Below are 19272 nucleotides of genomic sequence, written 5' to 3'. Positions count from 1 at the left end.
ACATCAGTCCCCTGGGAGCTCTCATTTACCAGAACAGCGAAGCACCATTGTTGTGTGTCCTCTGCCATGGAGACAAGGTGGTTTCCTTTGGGCCTTGTGCTCAGGTACACCTGTTAGAGTCTCAGCTTTGTGACTATAGCAGAATATCTAGCTTGGAAAGCTGTTTGCCCTTAGGACTGGGCTTGTTGTACAGCCTCATACATACCAGATCCACAGGAGATCATCAAAACCAGCTGTGTAAACATTTGTTGCTTATATATTTTTTTTTGTTTTTGTGAGAGCTTTCACTTTCAGAGCAGAATTCTTATTACTAATGTACTTTCTGATACAAAACCTATTCTTGAAATCTGAAAAGAACATACACATGCACAGCATTTTGAATGGTTTTGTAGAGCCTATAAAAAATGACCAGTTTAATGTGACTCAAGCAAAACAAACTATTTCTGTCATGTCACTCATAGTCTGCTAATAAATTATTGAAGTGTCAGCTGAGCTCCTATTTCCATAAACACATAATGAGCTCCAGAATGAGCCACCAAAACAACCCAACAATGGGTGTCACCTGCAAAGCACCGGTATACTTTCCACACTGGGCTTCTCAGGTGTCGTTTACCTGCACAAAGGTTGACATGTTTCTGAAGCTGTTGCGGTGGTGTTTATGCTTTGGTGACTTAGTGACAGAAGCAGCACAGCTTGAGCCAATCTGTAGTAAAATGTTGCTCTACGGCAGCATTATAAAAATTACATGATGACATAACTTCAATCTGTGTTAAGAAGCAACTGCTACTATTCTTTAAGCTCTTCATCTGACAAAGCTATCCAAACAGACAGGTAAGTGGTGCCTGAGACAGACCAATTATAACTACCCTTATAACTACCCTCCACCTAGGTTCAAGAAAGCTTTTGTCTTTATTATCAACCATGGAGGGACACGTTTGTATCCATATATTCCCTAAGTAACAGCATATAATTTACACAAATGTTGCTACAATCATTGCCACACTCTTTATACAAACGGTGAGAAATTGTCTATTATTGTTTAGATTCTACACACATGACAACAATCAGAAAGTTCTTTATTTCAGAAGGTATTTTAGTGAGCTAGTTTTAAGAAAGTGTATTTTTAGCAAGGCTTTTATGTATCAGTTTGTGTAGTCACTCATAAATTACTTCATTTCAAGTCAAGTGTTTCTGTGTGGCATATGGGGTAATATAGATTCGTCATGTCCCAAGTTATGTCATTTTTGGACTTTGGAGTTCAGTGTATCCAAGTGGACGATCAAACATGATGCACTTGTGAACTACTGCGACCTACTATCACAGACATAGCCCACACAGTAATGGGTTATGTAATTTCTCTAGCGTATAGTCTAGAATCACAGCCACCGACAGTGATGGAAGTTTGCATTGCTCTTATCCAGGCACAATTTTACTAGTGTTTCTAGATAATTTACAAATCTTACTTAGTTCACTCATTTTGGTAGAATCATAGCCCTCTCATAACAGTCCCTATTTACACATGGACACTATTCTGTCAATTTCTAATATTACACTAATTAATTAGCAATAACAATTACAGGTAACTGGTAAAGTGGTGTATATGGCAAACTGCTTTAGCATTAAATAGGTGGATAGAATTCTAATTTAAGGTATCTGTGATGTATTTATGACTAGTCTAATATGCTATGACATTTTAACAGGTAAGAACAGTTCATTGACTTAAATGGTAAAACTAGATATCTACAATTGAATTTGAATGTGAACTCTATATATCTATAATTACAATATAATTACATCTCGACTAGTCAAAAGTCTACAGATATCTCTAATGGACGTTTGACTAGTCAAAATGTAATTGTAGATATTTGAAATGCAATTACCGATATTTATAAGTGAAATTTATTAAATATTAAAAAGGTTTGGTGTAAACATGTCGCACACTGAGCCTTATAAGGATAAGGATTTGTTTACTTGTTTGTTCTAAACAATCAATAGGTTGTATTGATTTTGTTTTAGACAGTGTGGGTTAAGGAGCTCACCCTGTCATAACGTGATCATTTAATAATTAAGAAAAACTCACGTTGTATTGCAGTCACTCATACACCCCCTTTTGATTCGTCGCTGTGGAAATATTGGCGCATTTATTTTGTGATTTGCCAAGTCAATAATTGGCCAATAATTGCTTGCTACGCAGCTCATCGTTTCCCATAAGCCTTTGCGGGGTGCTAGCTGCTATGCTAGCTTCTAGCTCGGTAATCTGACAGCCTGGGAGCGCACACACGGCTGGGCTCTGTACTCTTCCGGAGCACTCTCCTTTGAGGGGTAACGTCAGATTTTCCACTTTTGTTTGGTCGTACATGAGTGTTAGCGGAGGTTTAGATGGAGAAGTGAATGTTTAGTCTGGAAAACCATCCACGTATTGCACTTATCAGGCGAATACGACGATTAATGTGTCGTGCAGCCCGGACTCTTCATGGCTGCAGACAGACAGCTGTGGCAGTCCGAAATCTAACATGGTCTGACTCTGGAATCCAGATCCCAGACCAGTCGAGCTGATGTGGTAACTTGATGGCATATCTGGTAGCTAGTGCTAGCTCGTTCAGGTTTACAGTCGTAATATCTAGTTACTGTTCAAGTGAGCGGGGCGATTAAAGCTTGACACGGCCAATTAATGTGGCTAATCAGCTCGATGCATTTCTGGTCATAGTGTGTCTCCGCTCATACAGGCTGATGTCCAAAGGCTGGTAGCCTGTTTTAGTGCTCTTAAGTTTGGAGCAGGGTAGTGTTGTCTGGCTAGCTGCCCAGGTACAGCAGAATAAAAGTCATCCAAGTTAAACCTGAACAGACGTGCCACCCTTTGCACTGGTCAGGGTTCAGATGTGATGTTTGCATAAAGAGCATTTAGGATTGTTTCCCATATTGCTAACATGCCATCATGTGAGCGTCCTGCTTTAGTTAGCCACGCCAGCCACTAAAACTAACAAAACCTTTCAGGTAGGATATATGGTTCACGTTGCCTGATGTTATAAGAAATAATCATCCCCTGCAAACACTGAGGCTGTTTTTCAGTCAGTCTTAGCAAATGTAAGTGCCAGGTTATTAGCCCAATTCCCCATGGTAATGCAGAGATAGTCCTAGCCCGAGAAGTGAGGGGCTTATGATCAGGGTGGATTTGCCCACAGTGGGGAAACAGGAACACTTACTAGAGCTGTGAGGAAACACTGGCTGCTCTGCTCAGCCTGACCGAGCCCCTGCTGACTTTATGCCTCAGATTAGAAAAAATACCTGTCATTCTCCTACACACTCTGTATTACTTATGGTTCTAGCCATAGTCCCATTTTATGAAATCATAACCTGAATACATAGTTTTGCATGCCTCAATTAATCTCACATTTTCCCAACAGCTGAAGACTCTGATGTGATTTCAACTTGGTGCTTGCGATCAAGGACAGACGCGTTGCCCGTGCTGCCACAGCAGATATGCACTGTGCTGCTTAGAGAAGAATGTCATTTGTCTCATTCTAATTCCTGGAGCTGCTTCGGGCAGAGCCTTGATTAAAAATCTGCTGCTCAGAGCCAAGTCTTTTTCTTAACCTTTTTTTTTTTTTTTTTTTTTTTTTTTTTGCTTTTTTGCTTTGCCTCAACCTATTGGGAAACTGTTATGGAACTGGAGGCCAACTGAGTAAAGGGGGACTATGACTGTGCTGGAGGATTAGACTGTGCTGTGGGGAGTAGGGACTGGAGCAGAGAGCAGACCCTCAGACACACATCATGTTGCAGGGACACTAGGTGCCCTGTTTAACCCCGTTCTGTGTGCTGCTTGTTTTTTTTTCTTTTCCTGCAATCTCATCAGTTTGGATGGTTGAATACAAGGACTACTTTGAAGGAGCACACACCGGTGGCTGTGGCTTGGCCAAAGCTGACAGAATTCTTGCCAGCTATTGCTGATTTCGTACCCTTGTCCACTGCTTTAGTCACCTTAGCTGTGGTCTCCAGTATGGTGAGTGGAGGCTGCAGGCAATGCAGGAGTGGAGCTGAACTATTAATACTGTTGTAGCTAGTTGCTTTTTATCATTTTTTTTCACTGTCACTGATTGGACTCCACTTTTCAAGGACTTTGTCTCTGTGCTGGAAAAAAACCCCACCTCATTCAAGGTCGTTTTTTAAATTTAAAAGCTGGAAAGAAAACCACTCCAAAGGGAGGATGAAGCTGAGGAAACAGGTGACAGTGTGTGGAGGGGCCATATTTTGCGTGGCCGTATTCTCACTATATCTGATGCTGGATCGAGTCCAACATGACCCTGGGAGGAGACAGAGTGGTGGGAACTTTCCACGGGTAAGAATAATTGCTGTATTGGTGGTGCATATATTGTGTGAAAACCCTTCCGCAGTTACTTTTGTAATGCTTTTGTCCAGCACAAACATTGTAAACACTTGCCTTAGGTGCCATTTCTGACATATTAGTCTAAATCTCTTCTCCTGTAATGCAAGGCTGAACATGTAATATTTTTGTGTGAATAATCACATTTAATTAAGTCCAATCATGCACTTATTGTTCTGTAGATATTTTAGGCATGATTGTAACATGGATCAATCAAAGGTTTTTAATTATAGATCCATTATAGTCTGAAATTAGTTTATATAGTGAATCAGTGGAGAAGAATGTGGGTTTGATGAACAGATGTTCTGTAATGTTATACAGCTGTGTGATTTATTATTTTTCTGTCTGTTGTAGAGCCAAATCTCAGTTCTGCAGAATCGGATAGAGCAGCTGGAGCAGCTCCTGGAGGAAAACCATCAAATCATCAGCCACATAAAGGACTCTGTGATGGAGCTCACAGACACAGGAGCTGTGTCTCCCAGTGGCCACCTGCCATTCAGAAGTGCCAACGGTTCCTGGGTCCTTCCCTTCGACGGCCGTCCCACTTTCCTCGCTGTCAAACCGCAGGATTGCCAGTTTGCTGTAGGCAGCCGCGGTCAAGCAGATGTTCAGGTGAGCTATTTACACCATTATTTCTTTCCCTCAGGTGCTCAGTGGCCAAAGCATTTATGATGTTACATCGTAGATGCTACTTTCTGCTAATTTTTGTGCTTTTATCAGCAAACTGAGTTTTTTTTTTTTTTTTTTTTTTTTCATTTTAGATGCTGGATGTGTACTCTCTCCTGAAGTTTGACAACCCTGATGGTGGTGTATGGAAACAGGGTTTTGACATTACTTATGACCCTGAGGAGTGGGACAGTGAACCTCTGCAAGTGTTTGTGGTCCCTCACTCCCACAATGATCCAGGTGAGTTGCAAAAGCATTTCGCACACAGCAAAACTTTGGTTCAATGTTCAACATGTCTCAGTGCAAGTTATAAAAAAAAACCCCCTTGATCAAAGTGTTTCAACTTAAGGGCTGTCTGAACAACTTTTTTTTCCAAGTTATTAAAAATTCTGTCTTGTCTGTCTGAAAAGACAGATCAGTGACTATGAGGCCTTACCTGAGTGGGAGGATACTGATGGGGATGCAGGAATCCATCAAAATGTGATTCATTTGTTCTCATTATTATCTTTATTAGCATAATGCTGACATGATTGACGGTTTGCCCAGGAACAATGAAATTAGAAAGATATTGGAATTGGAAAACTGTAGCTATTTATAGGGAGAGGTGGTTGAGATTTTACTTTAGACTGACATTTCCATTAAACCTGTTTACCAGCCTGCCACATGCTTGCTAACTAAACAGTTATTGATATGTTGACAGACGGCAAAGACCAGGAAATGTCATCCGATTGCCCAACAATGGCAATAGGCTTCATTTGGAGCTAAATTTGATTCAGATTTGCTGAAAACCGTCTGTAGTGTAGTCTGCAGTGTTTATACAGTTTATAGGCAACACTAAGTCTTTTGTAACCAAAAATCATAATGTCAGCTCACATTGAAGTCATGTGAAAGCAGTTTTTATTGGTAAGAGGCTATTTTCTCAAATTCAAAGAAGGGATTGTAAGGGTTTTAGTCAGATGCAGTTAAGCAGGTCGAGCAATGAAGAACACAATGTTGAAATTTCTGTAGAAATCCCTGACAAGTGACCATGAGGTCTAGGTCATTGTTTACCATTTGAAAGACACAACTGACAGTCCTGCATAAGTGCAAAATGATCTGAAACTTTGATCTCTGATAAATATCTTAGGAGACAGTATGTGAGATAAATATTTGACAGGGTGTTTAGAGACTAGAGTACTCTCCATTGTTGCACACTAAAAGTACAAGTATTTTTTAGTCACTTCCTTTGAAGTCACTCTTCTAAATAGCTTTCTAGAGGGGGAACAGTGCTCCTTAAATAAAATATGAGTTTTATTTTTGATCTGTTGCAGCATTTTTTTCCACAGCGCTGAGTTGGTTTAAGTTTATCCTCACCTGTCTTCTTGTCAGTATCAGCCATTCCTTTATCTCACTTAAAGGAATGGATACCTGTTGTTTCATGCAGTCCAGTTTGTAGTGGATGATCTGTGTGCAAACTGTTGTGCAGCTTTTTATTATCTTTTTTGTCTTGTTAGGTTGGGTCAAGACCTTTGACAAATACTTTACAGACCAGACGCAGCATATTTTAAACAACATGGTGGTGAAGCTGGCAGAGGATCCTCGCAGGAAGTTCATTTGGTCTGAGATTTCATTCTTCTCCAAGTGGTGGGAGACTGCAGACATACATAAACAGGAGGCTATGCGCAAGTGAGTCATAGCTTACTCAAGCACTCACATTTTATTTCCCCTAAAAGCTGCAAATAATTTGAGATTTCTTGAATACATTCACTGGCTTCAAGTGCAGTGTTTTACACAATGGGTAGTATCCACTGGCACATGGTGGTTGCTTTAAAATAGCTTGTTATCTGGTTAATATGGCTCTCCTTCCTTAAGGCTGGATTATCCTCACCTTGCTTTCTTAATCCCTCTTTCTTCAACAGACTGATCCTTGGAGGGCAGCTAGAGATTGTGACAGGAGGCTGGGTAATGACGGATGAAGCCACCGCTCACTACTTTGCCATGATAGACCAGCTCATTGAAGGACATCAGTGGCTGGAGAGAAATCTAGGTGCACAACCCAGCAGAAATTGTTTGTTGCCATTTACCTTTAGGAGAGTGATCCTTGAATCTCTTCTGTGAAATGTTTGACCTTTGACTTAACACAATTTTTGGTCACTATTTAAGTATAAAAAATGTGAAGTGTTCCCACACCTCTCAGTGGTTGAATTTGAAATCTAAGCATGTCATCCCACATTCAGCAGGTGTAGCCTCCGACTGGGGGAAATATTCTCTGCTTCTTTCAAGGCTCTCTTCTGATTTCCTAAAAGTTGCATTCCTTTCTTCTATCTGAGTGCACCCCTGAAATAGCTGCTTCCTGCTCACTGTCATAGGTATAACTCCTCACAGTGGGTGGGCGGTAGACCCATTTGGTCACAGTGCTACTATGCCCTACCTGCTGAAGAGGGCCAACCTGACCAGCATGCTCATCCAGAGGATTCACTACTCCATCAAAAAACACTTTGCATCCACCCGCAGCTTGGAGTTTATGTGGAGGCAGGCCTGGGGTGAGTGGACCAGAGCCGTGATGTCATCTGTTTCATGTGCTTCTCTTTGCTAAGCTCACTGCAGAATGAGTCATGCCACTTGTCATGGCCTCTGCAAGTGAGGGGAAATTTTTAAAGGACAACTAGTATGTAATAGCTGCAGAGGATCTAAATGCTAAAACATTACTGTCTGTTTCTTCAATTTGTGATGGATTTCTGAGAATTTATTTTGTAATAAGGTTGATATTTACATGTTGCTGCTGAATGATTTTTGAGATTTCTCCAAGTAGGTAGGGTGGGTGTGCACTTAAACTGCCAACAAATGAGCATGAACATTGTCTGTGTCCACAAATCCTAGCTTTACACAGAGCAGAACAGTCCTTTCAGTATGTTTCATTTATTTATTTATTTTTAGGATACTGTCAGTAATGAATGTCTCTCAAATTAGATCACTCTCAAAACCATGGTTTGTCTCTGAACATACTGCTTTGACAGACACTGGATCGAGCACAGACATCTTTTGCCACATGATGCCTTTCTACAGCTATGATGTGCCTCACACATGCGGGCCTGATCCGAAGATCTGCTGCCAGTTTGACTTCAAAAGGTTACCAGGTGGTCGAATAAACTGTCCTTGGAAAGTTCCACCAAAAGCTGTGGTGGAGGCCAATGTAGCAGAAAGGTGAGCCATTTACTACATATCTACATTTTACTGGAACATATTGCAGGACGGATATTGTATCAGTATTTCAGCTGAAATAATAGGCTGCTAATCAGAAACCTAGGTTGCAACAAATTGATAATTAACTTGTTAATTGAATTATTTAAGGAACTTATTAAATAGAAATGCTGCTTCTTAAAGGTGAGGATTTGCTGGTTTTCTTGTGTGACATGACAAGATATTTGAAGATGTCAAGTTATGCTTAGGAAATGTTTTAGAAAAAAAAATCTCAGTTCATTTAAAAAAAGTAATTAGGGATCTAATTAACAGTGAACATAAACAGGCACAGCATTAATGAATAAATTGGTCAATAACAAGAAGGAGGATCACTTAGAAGCAGAGTCCCCATTACATAGTTTGGTCATCAGAGACAAAAATGTCCGTATTTTGGTGAAAAGGGGTATTGCCCTTTTGTTACATTTGTGTGTATCGTTGTTGTTGTAGGCACACATGCATACAGAACAGTTTGATCACTGCTGTTGTAACTATTTTTCTACAAATAAACCAAGCCTGAACATGTGCCAATGACAACAGCCAGAGGGGCTGGATGAATTGAGGGAGACAGGCTGCAGATAGCCTTGCAGTCACATCAGGCAGCTTTAAAAGGATCCAAAGAACTTTCCATAGCATATATTGAATTTTTACCCCTGAGTTTAATTTGATTCTCTTTTCCAAGGTCAGTGATTTTTCTAGCAAAGGCAGCGCAGGTTGGATGTGTCAAGAAATGTTTCCTCAGTTGAATGTTTCCTCCCCGACTTCCTCCTTCTAAATCAGGGCACACCTGCTCCTGGATCAGTACCGTAAAAAGTCCAAACTCTACCGCAGCAAGGTGCTTCTTGTCCCCTTGGGAGATGACTTCCGCTATGACAAGGCCCTTGAGTGGGATCAGCAGTACGTCAACTACCAGAAGCTGTTTGACTACATGAATTCTCACCCAGATATGCATGTACAGGTGACAAAAAATTGTCAGCTATCACAAATCAGCCAAATATTTATATGTATTTTTGAATGTTTTTTTGCATCTCAGCATACACTGTGCCACATATCTCAGTGTACAGCCTTTGTTGTGATAATAAATCATGCAGTGGTATTTTACCTTCCTGACAGAAGAAAGAATCTCTGTTTCAGTTCACAAGATGCCATGTAAGATATAAGATGCATGCATAATAATGAGAACCTTTTATTTCTGCTGTTCAGCTTTGTGAATTTATTTTTTTTTTTGTCCGTCTCTGTCCGTCTCTGTCCGTCTCTGTCCGTCTCTGTCCGTCTCTGTCCGTCTCTGTCCGTCTCTGTCCGTCTCTAGGCTCAGTTTGGGACTCTCACAGATTACTTCAATGCTGTGTCCAAAGCACATGGAGTGGCCCAGGGATCTAGACCTACTGACTATCCAGTGCTTAGTGGAGATTTCTTTGCCTATGCGGACCGTGAAGACCACTACTGGACTGGCTATTTCACTTCTCGACCCTTTTACAAGAGCATGGACCGTGTGATCGAGTCACACTTGAGGTGGGGCTCATTTAACTGCACATCACAGTGACAAGGTTTAGGGGCATATTCATATCTGCAGAGTGCTGTATTCTAATCACAGGTGCAATTTAAATCATAACACTGCTGTCACTCCCACATGGGTAAAGAAGTTTCCAAGCACTTCATAGACAACAATTAAGCCTACATTAAGGCCACATAAGGGATTTCTTTATATTCTTTTCATAGTTTTAATTTTCTTCAGACGCAGCTTAAACAGCCTGTATTACATAATGCATCACAGAAATGGTTGTTACTTAAATACTATGTCAAAAATTTCACTTAGGTCTGTAAATGTATATTTATTTTATGCTATCATAAAAACTGTTAAATTCTTATCTCTATCTCAGAATTAAGGAAAAGCACAAAACCTAAAATGCACATGGGTTACAGTAACAATCGTGTATCCGTAAATCAATTGAGTCAATTGCATGAATGCCCAGATTAGATTTCTGAGCAACCAAATAACCGAATATCTAGCATATGTAAACTCTTTCTGCAAGTTAAAAAGTGGAAAATAAAGGAAACAAAGGCAATCAGTATAAACCAGTCTAATAATTTGAGCACATCTTTAACTGAATGAAGCTACTTAATCATTCATTAAATTCTAGTATGTTGAATCATTTCTAACATTAATTTCCCAAGCTTCTCATTGTGATTGTGCTTCAGGGGGGCAGAGATCCTCTACAGTCTGGCAGTTGCAAATGCTCGTCACGCAGGCATGGAAGGACGCTACCCAGTCTCAGATTATGCCCTTCTGGTTGATGCAAGGCGGTCTGTCGGCCTCTTCCAGCATCATGATGCCATCGCTGGCACTGCCAAGGAGAACGTTGTCATTGACTATGGCACTAAGTAAGGATCGGGGTTTTGGGAAAAAAAACAAAAAAAAAAAACAGTATGCATTGAACAGATTTCATTTTTGCAAAATGGAAATCTGGGAATTTATCAAAAAACAGTACCACCCCCTTTCTAATCCTCTGTGGCGAATTTATCTCTTCCCATTCAATACTGTGAAGCAAAATAGTAAGCTAAATTCTGTGACTGCTGCAGTAAGCCATTGATTCTACCTCCTCCTCACCAGATTACTGCGTTCACTTATTGGCTTGAAGAGAGTAATCATCAATGCTGCTCATTTCCTGGTGATGAAGAACAAGGAGTTTTATCGCTTTTACCAGACAGAGCCTTTCCTGGAGACGGTAAGGGGAGACATGTTGTGACTCTTCTGCCACTATAATAAAATCCTGCATATTTGTTGTTCATAAAGTATTCAGTCGTGTTATATTTTCCCTTTATAGGATGACAGGCGTGCTACTCAGGATTCTCTGCCTCAGCGCACTTTAATTGAGCTGGACCCAGCGGGACCGAGGTATTATCTGCATCCACTTGCATCTTTTTATCTACTTTTGCCGCCGCCCTCAGTCACTCCTCTGCCATCATGTGCTCATGAGAGCTTCCCCCCTCCTCCACTCTCTGTCAGGTACCTGGTTCTCTTCAACCCGATGGAGCAGGAACGGCTGTGTGTTGTGACGGTGCTGGTCAATACCGTCAGGGTGCGGGTGCTTACTGAGGATGGACAGACCCTCCCTGTGCAGCTGAGTGCTCAGTGGAGCTCTGCTACTCAAATGAGTGCAGAGGTATTTGAGGTGAGATATAATTAATAAAATCCATCCATCCATAGCAGTCAATCACTGCTGGTATCCACACAGTAAAAACAGTATATTACTATGTCTGCAGATTCCTACATCGGTGTTTGTGCTGGATTCTTACAGCCACAGGATTGCTATGCACTTGAAAGCATTCTGACAGCTGTCACGGCTCAGTACAGAGCCATTATAGTTACTGCTTAAGTGAAACCTGTAACTTCACTTCACAGATCATTGTAGACAGCTACACTGGTAACAGTTTAAGCATACGTGTTTGACAGATGGACACGAGGGGGGTGATTTAAAAAAAAAACCAAAAACAAACAAACAAATGAAACTTGGTCTTTTGTGGCTCTAGAGAGAACTGTGTAATATTAAGGGACGGTTTAAGTTTGGAAATGAAAAATAATCTAGAGGTGAGGCTACTGGCCAGAGAGGCCAATAGAGAAGATATTGGTCTCCCTTCAGTGCTACTACTATAACAGCCAAAGGTCCAACTGAAGGTGGATAATGTAGGAATGAGGCTTTGACAGTAAAGAAAAATGCATGAAATTAAAAACAGTATGTTTGTTTTTGCTGCTTTGAGATTGATCATTTTAAACTCTTAAACATGGGTTTGGCAGGGTTGACAATTACAGTGCCATCTGTGTGTGTTGTGAAATTAGAGTTGAAATGATTGATTTTGAAAGATGACCTTAGAGAGATGTGTATGTTTTCTCTTTTCTTTTGAAGTCTGCCTGTGAGCCAGCAGTTTCACTTCTCAGCAAACAGAGTTAAATCCCAGTCAGCTCAAATCGTGTGGAATTAACAGTAATAAAATCCATTTTCTTTGATTGCCATTGCAGAACAATTTATTGTTCCAAAAACAAATTCTCTCCACCCACAGAAATGAATTCTAACATAACCACAAAAAGACCCGTTGATGCCATCTGGTACCGTGTTTGCTGCTGCTTTTAAATGCTTTTAACCTGTAATGGAAACCTCGTGGTCAAGACTGACATTTTTGTAGATCACTACTTTCATTTCTGCTATATCTGACCATACTGTCATCCTTTCTTCAGGCAACGTTCATGGTTCGCCTGCCACCTCTGGGTCTAGCTGTTTTCCATCTCTACGATTCTCCGGACTCGCCCATGACGTTCCGCTCAGACACTGTGCTCAGGCTGTCTGGTCATGGTGTCACCGCTCGGGCCGCAGACCCGCTTCCTGTCCGCTCTCAGCAGTCTGAGCCTCATACCTTTTACATCAGCACTCAGCATCTCACCCTGGGCTTCTCTGGAGCCACTGGCCTGCTGGAGGTTTGGTTTATGTGCTCACTGCTGTGTCTTAATTAACTTTTTACTCATTTCATTTAACTTTGATCTTTGGGAGGAAAAAAAAAAAGTGATTGATTTCCCCATAAACCCATGCTGTTTGATCAAAGTGAACATGGTGTGTCTTGTTGCTACTCAAACATCCTTTCATCTGTGTTCTAACTTTTTTTTTTTTTTCTCTCTCTCTCCTGTGTGTGTTTATTATTATTTTTTTTTTAATCTACAGAGTATCAAGCGCAAGGATGATCCTCAGGAAGTGAAGGTTCAGATGCAGTTCATTGTCTATGGCACTCGCCCATCTAAAGACAAAAGTGGGGCTTACCTCTTCCTACCTGATGGAAAAGCAAAGGTAGTGTCTCAGCTGTTGTATCTCAGATCTGTATTTGCCTCCCAGAAAGCTTTGATAGTCTCTCCCTGCTGTATTGTGTCATCTTGCTGGGGAGCTTGGGGCAGGGAGGCAGGCAGACTGGGTGCTGCTTCATCTTTTTTTTTTTTTTTTAAGACAACACAATACACAGCAGCGTAGGGAATTAGTTGCCTTATTGTATCTTATCACATATTATTTTGGGTGACTTCTTCTACTTCATCTGTCTCTCATTTCGGTGATTTCCACTTTGTCGTCCTGCTTTCAGCCGTACAACCAGAAGGAGCCACCTGTGGTGCGCGTTGTGGAGGGGCCACTCTTCTCTGAAGTGGTGGCACACTACCAGCATTTTCAGCAGACCATCCGCGTCCACAATGTGCCAGGTAATAAAAACACAGAGCTCCAACTGGCATACGTTCAAATGGCTTTTGAAGCTTTATGTGGTTAGTTAAAGGTGCCAGATGGTACAGCATAACCAAAGCCAACATTTTTTAACCAAATGACAATTTATATTTCAATTAGGTACGTTTGTCTGGTCAGGTGACAATGTTGCCTATTTGTAAATCACATTCCATGTCCATTTACTTTCCTCTGTGGCTTAGTTTGGTTCTAAAGTGTTTGGTTTTGTATTTTCAGGGGTGGATGGGTTGTCTGTAGACATCACCATTATGGTGGACATCAGAGATCAGACCAATAAGGAGCTGGCCATGCGACTGGTCACTGACATTCAGAGTGGGGACGTCTTCTACACTGATCTGAATGGCTTCCAGGTTAGTCCCATCCTGGATAATGGAGAATATTATCTTATATGATGATAACGCTGTAAGTTTTCCATATTGTGTGGGTCTGTTTGTATGTTCTCCTTGTAGATGCAGCCTCGTCGACACTACCTAAAGCTTCCCCTGCAGGCCAACTTCTACCCCATGTCAAGCCAGGCATACATCCAGGACAGCCATCACCGCCTCACACTGCACACAGCTCAATCACTGGGCGTCAGCAGCTTGGAGAGTGGTCTGTATCTTTCCACATTTTATTGAGTGTTGTCATTTTTCTTCAGTTCAATTTTTTAATGAAAGTTATCTCTGAAATGCAAACTTTACTGCCTCTAGTCTATTACTGAGTAATAATGAAGCACTTATCTCTTGCTCTCCTCCCTCAAAAGGTGGTCAGAGAGCAAAACAGTTCATGCCCTCGCATTTATGTGCTGAGCTAATCCGTTTATCATGGTTATCTGAATAATAGAGGTATTTGTATATGATGGATGGTTTAGTTTCAAGTGTTTGTCTTCATTGGCTGATGCTGGAAAGTTTAAAACACAGGCTTTGTATGAATGTTGGTGTCCCTGGTGCTTATTTTCCTCCTCCTCCTCCAGGCCAACTTGAAGTGATTATGGATCGGCGGCTGATGCAGGATGATAATCGTGGGCTGGGTCAGGGCCTCAAGGACAACAAGAAGACGGCTAACCGCTTCCGACTGCTGCTGGAGAGCAGATCCATAGGCAACAAGGTCAGTGAGGCAAAGGAGGCAAGCATTTGAATTCACAGGATGTCATATGTGACTCTACAATGACTCTCTGTCAACTCTCTGCAAGGCTTTTGAATATAACTGTGATTTGTTCTTCATTCTGTGTTCATTACCACCTTTCTTCATATTTTTTTCCAGTACTCATTACTGCCGCATCTGTCTTTTTGTTATCCTCTCCACTTTCTAATTCTGTTTTCAATTTCTTTTTCCACTCCATTACCTTCAGCATGATGGCTTTTTTGCCAAACTCTCTGCCTTGTTTCATTCTTTCCTCTCCAAAATCTTGACTGACGGAGTTCAAGAGGTAATGTTTCCTTGGCAACAGTGATGATGCTTCCTAGTCTGCATCACAGACTGCGCTGTAGCTCCAGTTCCTTTTTCTTTCTTTTTTTTTTTTTGTTCTGTGTTTTGCTTTCTTCCACCTCATAGCCACAGCCGAACGGTCCATCTTCACGACAGCACCACTGAAAGTAACAAATGATATAATTTATCAAGTAAATGAATACCATTAGCAGACAAGGGAAGGCATTGGTTGTAGTTTTATCATCCAGCTCTGATAAAACTGCTGATGGTATTTTGGATGACATTGCCCAGGCCTGTCACAAAACATCAAATGTGTTTTGAAATATTCTTAATTTTAAGTTTGACATTGCAGTGCTGTGGCTATAACAAACCTCATGTAGATCGATCTGGACTAGAATTAGACAAACTAATTAGAGCCTCTTACTCATGTAGTAACAAGGAAACATCTTGATGTGAGTCACTGATGTCGTAACAGTTTCCCTGTCGCTTACTGCTGCCATTTAAATATGTCTCTGCTCTCCTCCAGATGATGGACAGTCCAACAATTAGCTTCCCATCCATACTCAGCCACATGACCAACGCTTTACTGAACCACGAGGTCTTGGCGCTGCCCGTCCTGCCCAAGAGGCGTGGCATTCCTCCTCTGCAAACCTTCGCTCCTCTCAAGTCCATCTTTCCCTGTGACTTTCACCTTCTGAATCTGCGCAGCATCCAGACCCAGGTGATGAGATAGAGACACACACACTAGCTTTGGCTACAAATCTTTTAAATGTAAACTTTGAAAATGACGTGTGTGCGCCTGTGTGTGTGCGCCTGTGTGTGTGCGCCTGTGTGTGTGCGCCTGTGTGTGTGCGCCTGTGTGTGTGCGAGAGCAGCAGGACCCCCACTCTCCATCTCCATACACAGCCTTGATTCTTCACCGTCTGGCACTGGACTGTGGCCTGGAGACTCAGAACCTGGGCTTCAACTGCACCACCACACAAGGACAGGTCAGGGTAGAAACACATACACACATGCTTTCAATTAAAATCAATTAAACATTTTTGTTTTAGCTTAGACTATTACACTGTGCCTGCTTATTTAGCAGAGATAGCTGTTAGTTTCATACTGAAAATATGATGCACTGTAACAGATTTAACTACTAACAGTACATAAAGCAGGTAAAAGTTGCTCCACCTTGACCAACTACAAGTTTTAAGTGCTGCTTAAATGTTAATGCACCTATAATAACCATGCAATAATTTAATAATATGAGACTCGCAGGGGCCATTGTCTGCATAATGAGTAATTTTATGGTTGATACTTGAGGTACATTTAGTTGCAGTTCTCAAAAACTATTACTTCTGCAGTTTTACTTTAGTGGAACCTTGAAAGATTTTTACATGAAATGGAGCATTTTTATAGTATGTTATGAGTAATTTTACTTTCTTATGTCCTCGACCTTCTCTCCTCTGCAGCTGAGTGTGTCAGGACTTTTCAAGAACCTGGACCTCCAGCTGCTCCAGCCCATGTCTCTGACCTTGATGCACTCAAGCACACCACTGGCCAACGACTCCACAATCAGCCTGGATCCCATGGAGATCTCCACCTTCAAGCTTAAACTGCGCTAAGAGCCATCTGGACTAAAAGGGGCAATGACAACCCAGCAGACTCCTTGGACCAACAACCAGGCCTGTGTCGGCCACAGACTGGCAAAAGAGAGACCTGGGTCTCTCTGTTTTGTCAAGCAGAATCACGAACACTACCGCTGAGAGAGAAGGGCTCCTCTGTAACAAGACTGACTGCACAGCAGGGGGCAGGCGATAGCCGTTACTGCGGACGTCTCAGAGAGCAGCAAAACCCAGGTGAACTCCAAAACCAGAGACTGCCAGATTCGCTCATCAGATACAGCTGGGTATCTGTTCATCTCTGTAACCGAAAATGGAATCTCAGATAGTTGTGCTTTGTAAGAACCTGTGTCTTTTTCTATCTTTGCTCCATCCTGGACTAAACTAGTGAATGTAAATATCAAAAATCAATGAGGGAAGGGGCAGGGACTCGTGGCACATCATGGTGCAAATAACTACAAAGCTTTATTTGGTGTATGGATTTTTTTCTTTTTTATCTACGAAGGGAAGAAGAGACACATCATGGCAGGTTGTTTTTGTACCTATCAATCTAATGTTGACTGGGTGACTTATTTTTTTTTTTTTGGACAGACTCAAATGTATCTAAGAGAATGTGTGTTCTCTTCATCCCATCTCATCAGGACACCTAAGCAGCAGCTCTGTAAGCTATGTACGTCTGAGTCCAACCGTCCCACGTGGGTCACTATATGATTATAACGTGAACATTCATCACATTAGATGACTGTTTACCTTCTGTCCAATGTTTTTGCTTGTAGATAGTCCCAGCACTTTCTTTCCCTCCACTTCGCTCTTTGCTGATGGTGAAAAAAAAAAAAAACTGTTTGTCATTCCTGTACTTGTACTTCACAGCTGAGAGGGCGGCTCTGGGTACCATACTGTATGCAGTAGATGACTAGATAAAGACTATACCTCATATATACCGTTACAGCAGATATATCTGTGTATATGTGTGATTAGTGTATGTTGATGTGAATACTGGAGGGTTTGTTTGGGCTGTATTGAAGTAAAAGTGTGTACTATCAGGGACCATTCATAGTGCTCTTAGGGATCATGATCAGCTTGTGTGATGAGCAGTGGGTCATGTTACTGCAGGAAAACGAGGAGTTTCTGTTGACATAAATTTAAAGGGTCAATTCCACCAAAATTCCCCCCAGATAACAAGAAAAATGTCATAGATCTTGTTCACAGGAACCTGTAGCAGGTAGTCCTGCACATGGTTTTGGCTTTGAGAATCCTTTAGGGCTCCAGTTAAGGATTATTTCATTATCATGTACCATTAACTTTTAAATTGTGAGGAAAAAATAAAAAGTAACTGCCCAGCACAAATTTTCTAAAGCTCAAGGGCAGCATTTTTTTTTTTTTTTAACAACCTAGATATATTAAAATTTAATCATAGTGTTTTCCCATTTAAATAAAACTATAATAATTGACAAAGCAGTGACAAATGAAACCACTGGTTGTCAATCAACTCCATGAATCAAGCGAATGATTGAGGACAGCATTTGTCTGAGATTTCTACTACAGCACACAGTATACTGTTTGGAATAACAAATACTGTATCCCACAGTAGTGTGAAAACTATGTGGAGCACTGGTCTGGAAAGCGTTGTTGCATTTTTGAAGTGTATTTTTTTTTCAGTGGTTTCATTCACTTACACTTGTGGAGAGGGATTTCTCCAACCCTCCACAACCAAAACTCTCTGCAGGGCTACAGCAGAAACTATTACATTCAAGCAGAGAACTGTTGTCTTCACGCAGTTAGTTGAACTGACCCGTGAATAATAAGTTGGATTAAACCATACACACGGTCTTCAATGCAGAAAAAAAAAAAACCCTTCAATAAATGAGCAGCATTCATTTTTTAAAAATTTAGCCGCACAGTGTTCCTTACCCCGAGGCTGTCTCCAAACCCCTCTCCTGGTGCGTCTCTGCCTCTATAGCAGCCGTGGAGGATGTTATCATGTGTGTCCAAAGATGAAGCTGAACGTTTCTCGCAGCCCCCTGTGTCACCCTGCCCCACTGCACCCCATCGCTTTAACTGGTGATCATTTTCCACAGAAGGCCTGCTGCTTTGTTGCTCTCCTCTTCTGGCTTGATGTCTTGTCTGCCATAGTTAAATGCGTCCAGCTTTCCTCTCCCTGTCAGCACTGCAGACCCCCCGCCTCCAGCTGCAGTTCATATTTCTTTCGCACCAGACTTCACTGCATCTTGAATTGCATGTTCTCCTGTTGTCTTATAACCTTGTCATAACCTTCTTTCCTGCTGTTTCGGTGTGCGACTGAGTCTCTGTATGGAGGTCTTTTTTTGTTTGATTTTTAAATGTGATATCTGTTGTAGCGCTGTTTTTCTTTGTTCCGAGGTAACATATGAAAGAAATGGCTCTTCTGTCTTTGATTATTCATGGTGGATTTAAACCTGCACTTGAACTGCAGAAGAGAACAGGAGTAAATAAAGATCGACATTAAATTACATCTAAAATTAACTTAATTTTTTTATCCTTTGTAAAGATCTTGTGAAGCTGCTATATTTTGATTTTTTGAGTTCAGCATTACCAAAGGGCTTGATTAATTCTCAACCAGTAGGGGGCAACGTTAAGTCTTGTGAGTAGGAATCCAGGCCTATTGTTGTCAGTCTCTCCTAAATGTCGTATTGATATGCATTATTTTCTTTTTTAATTTAAAGTATTTGTGTATTTTTGTCTTTAT

General features: G+C 41.3%; 1 protein-coding gene across 1 annotated transcript; it reads left to right on the top strand.

Moving 5' to 3' along the window:
• The first annotated feature begins 2222 nt into the window (after positions 1 to 2222).
• On the top strand, positions 2223 to 19013 carry man2a2 (mannosidase, alpha, class 2A, member 2). Its single transcript, XM_026311520.1, has 23 exons — positions 2223 to 2322; positions 3405 to 4336; positions 4736 to 4993; positions 5143 to 5287; positions 6541 to 6712; positions 6946 to 7073; positions 7396 to 7569; positions 8044 to 8230; positions 9044 to 9221; positions 9573 to 9775; positions 10463 to 10645; positions 10875 to 10989; positions 11089 to 11159; positions 11271 to 11436; positions 12498 to 12734; positions 12976 to 13098; positions 13382 to 13496; positions 13750 to 13883; positions 13983 to 14124; positions 14486 to 14619; positions 15467 to 15661; positions 15816 to 15929; positions 16398 to 19013. The coding sequence occupies exons 2-23, from the start codon at positions 4205 to 4207 to the stop codon at positions 16548 to 16550; spliced, it is 3459 nt and encodes a 1152-aa protein (XP_026167305.1). The 5' UTR covers positions 2223 to 2322; positions 3405 to 4204; the 3' UTR covers positions 16551 to 19013.
• Positions 19014 to 19272: the final 259 nt, after the last annotated feature.

This window comes from Mastacembelus armatus, chromosome 6, assembly GCF_900324485.2.
Source record: "Mastacembelus armatus chromosome 6, fMasArm1.2, whole genome shotgun sequence".
Taxonomy (NCBI): domain Eukaryota; kingdom Metazoa; phylum Chordata; class Actinopteri; order Synbranchiformes; family Mastacembelidae; genus Mastacembelus; species Mastacembelus armatus.
The sequence above is the reverse complement of the archived record's forward strand: the minus strand, read 5'-3'. Positions and strand labels throughout refer to the sequence as shown.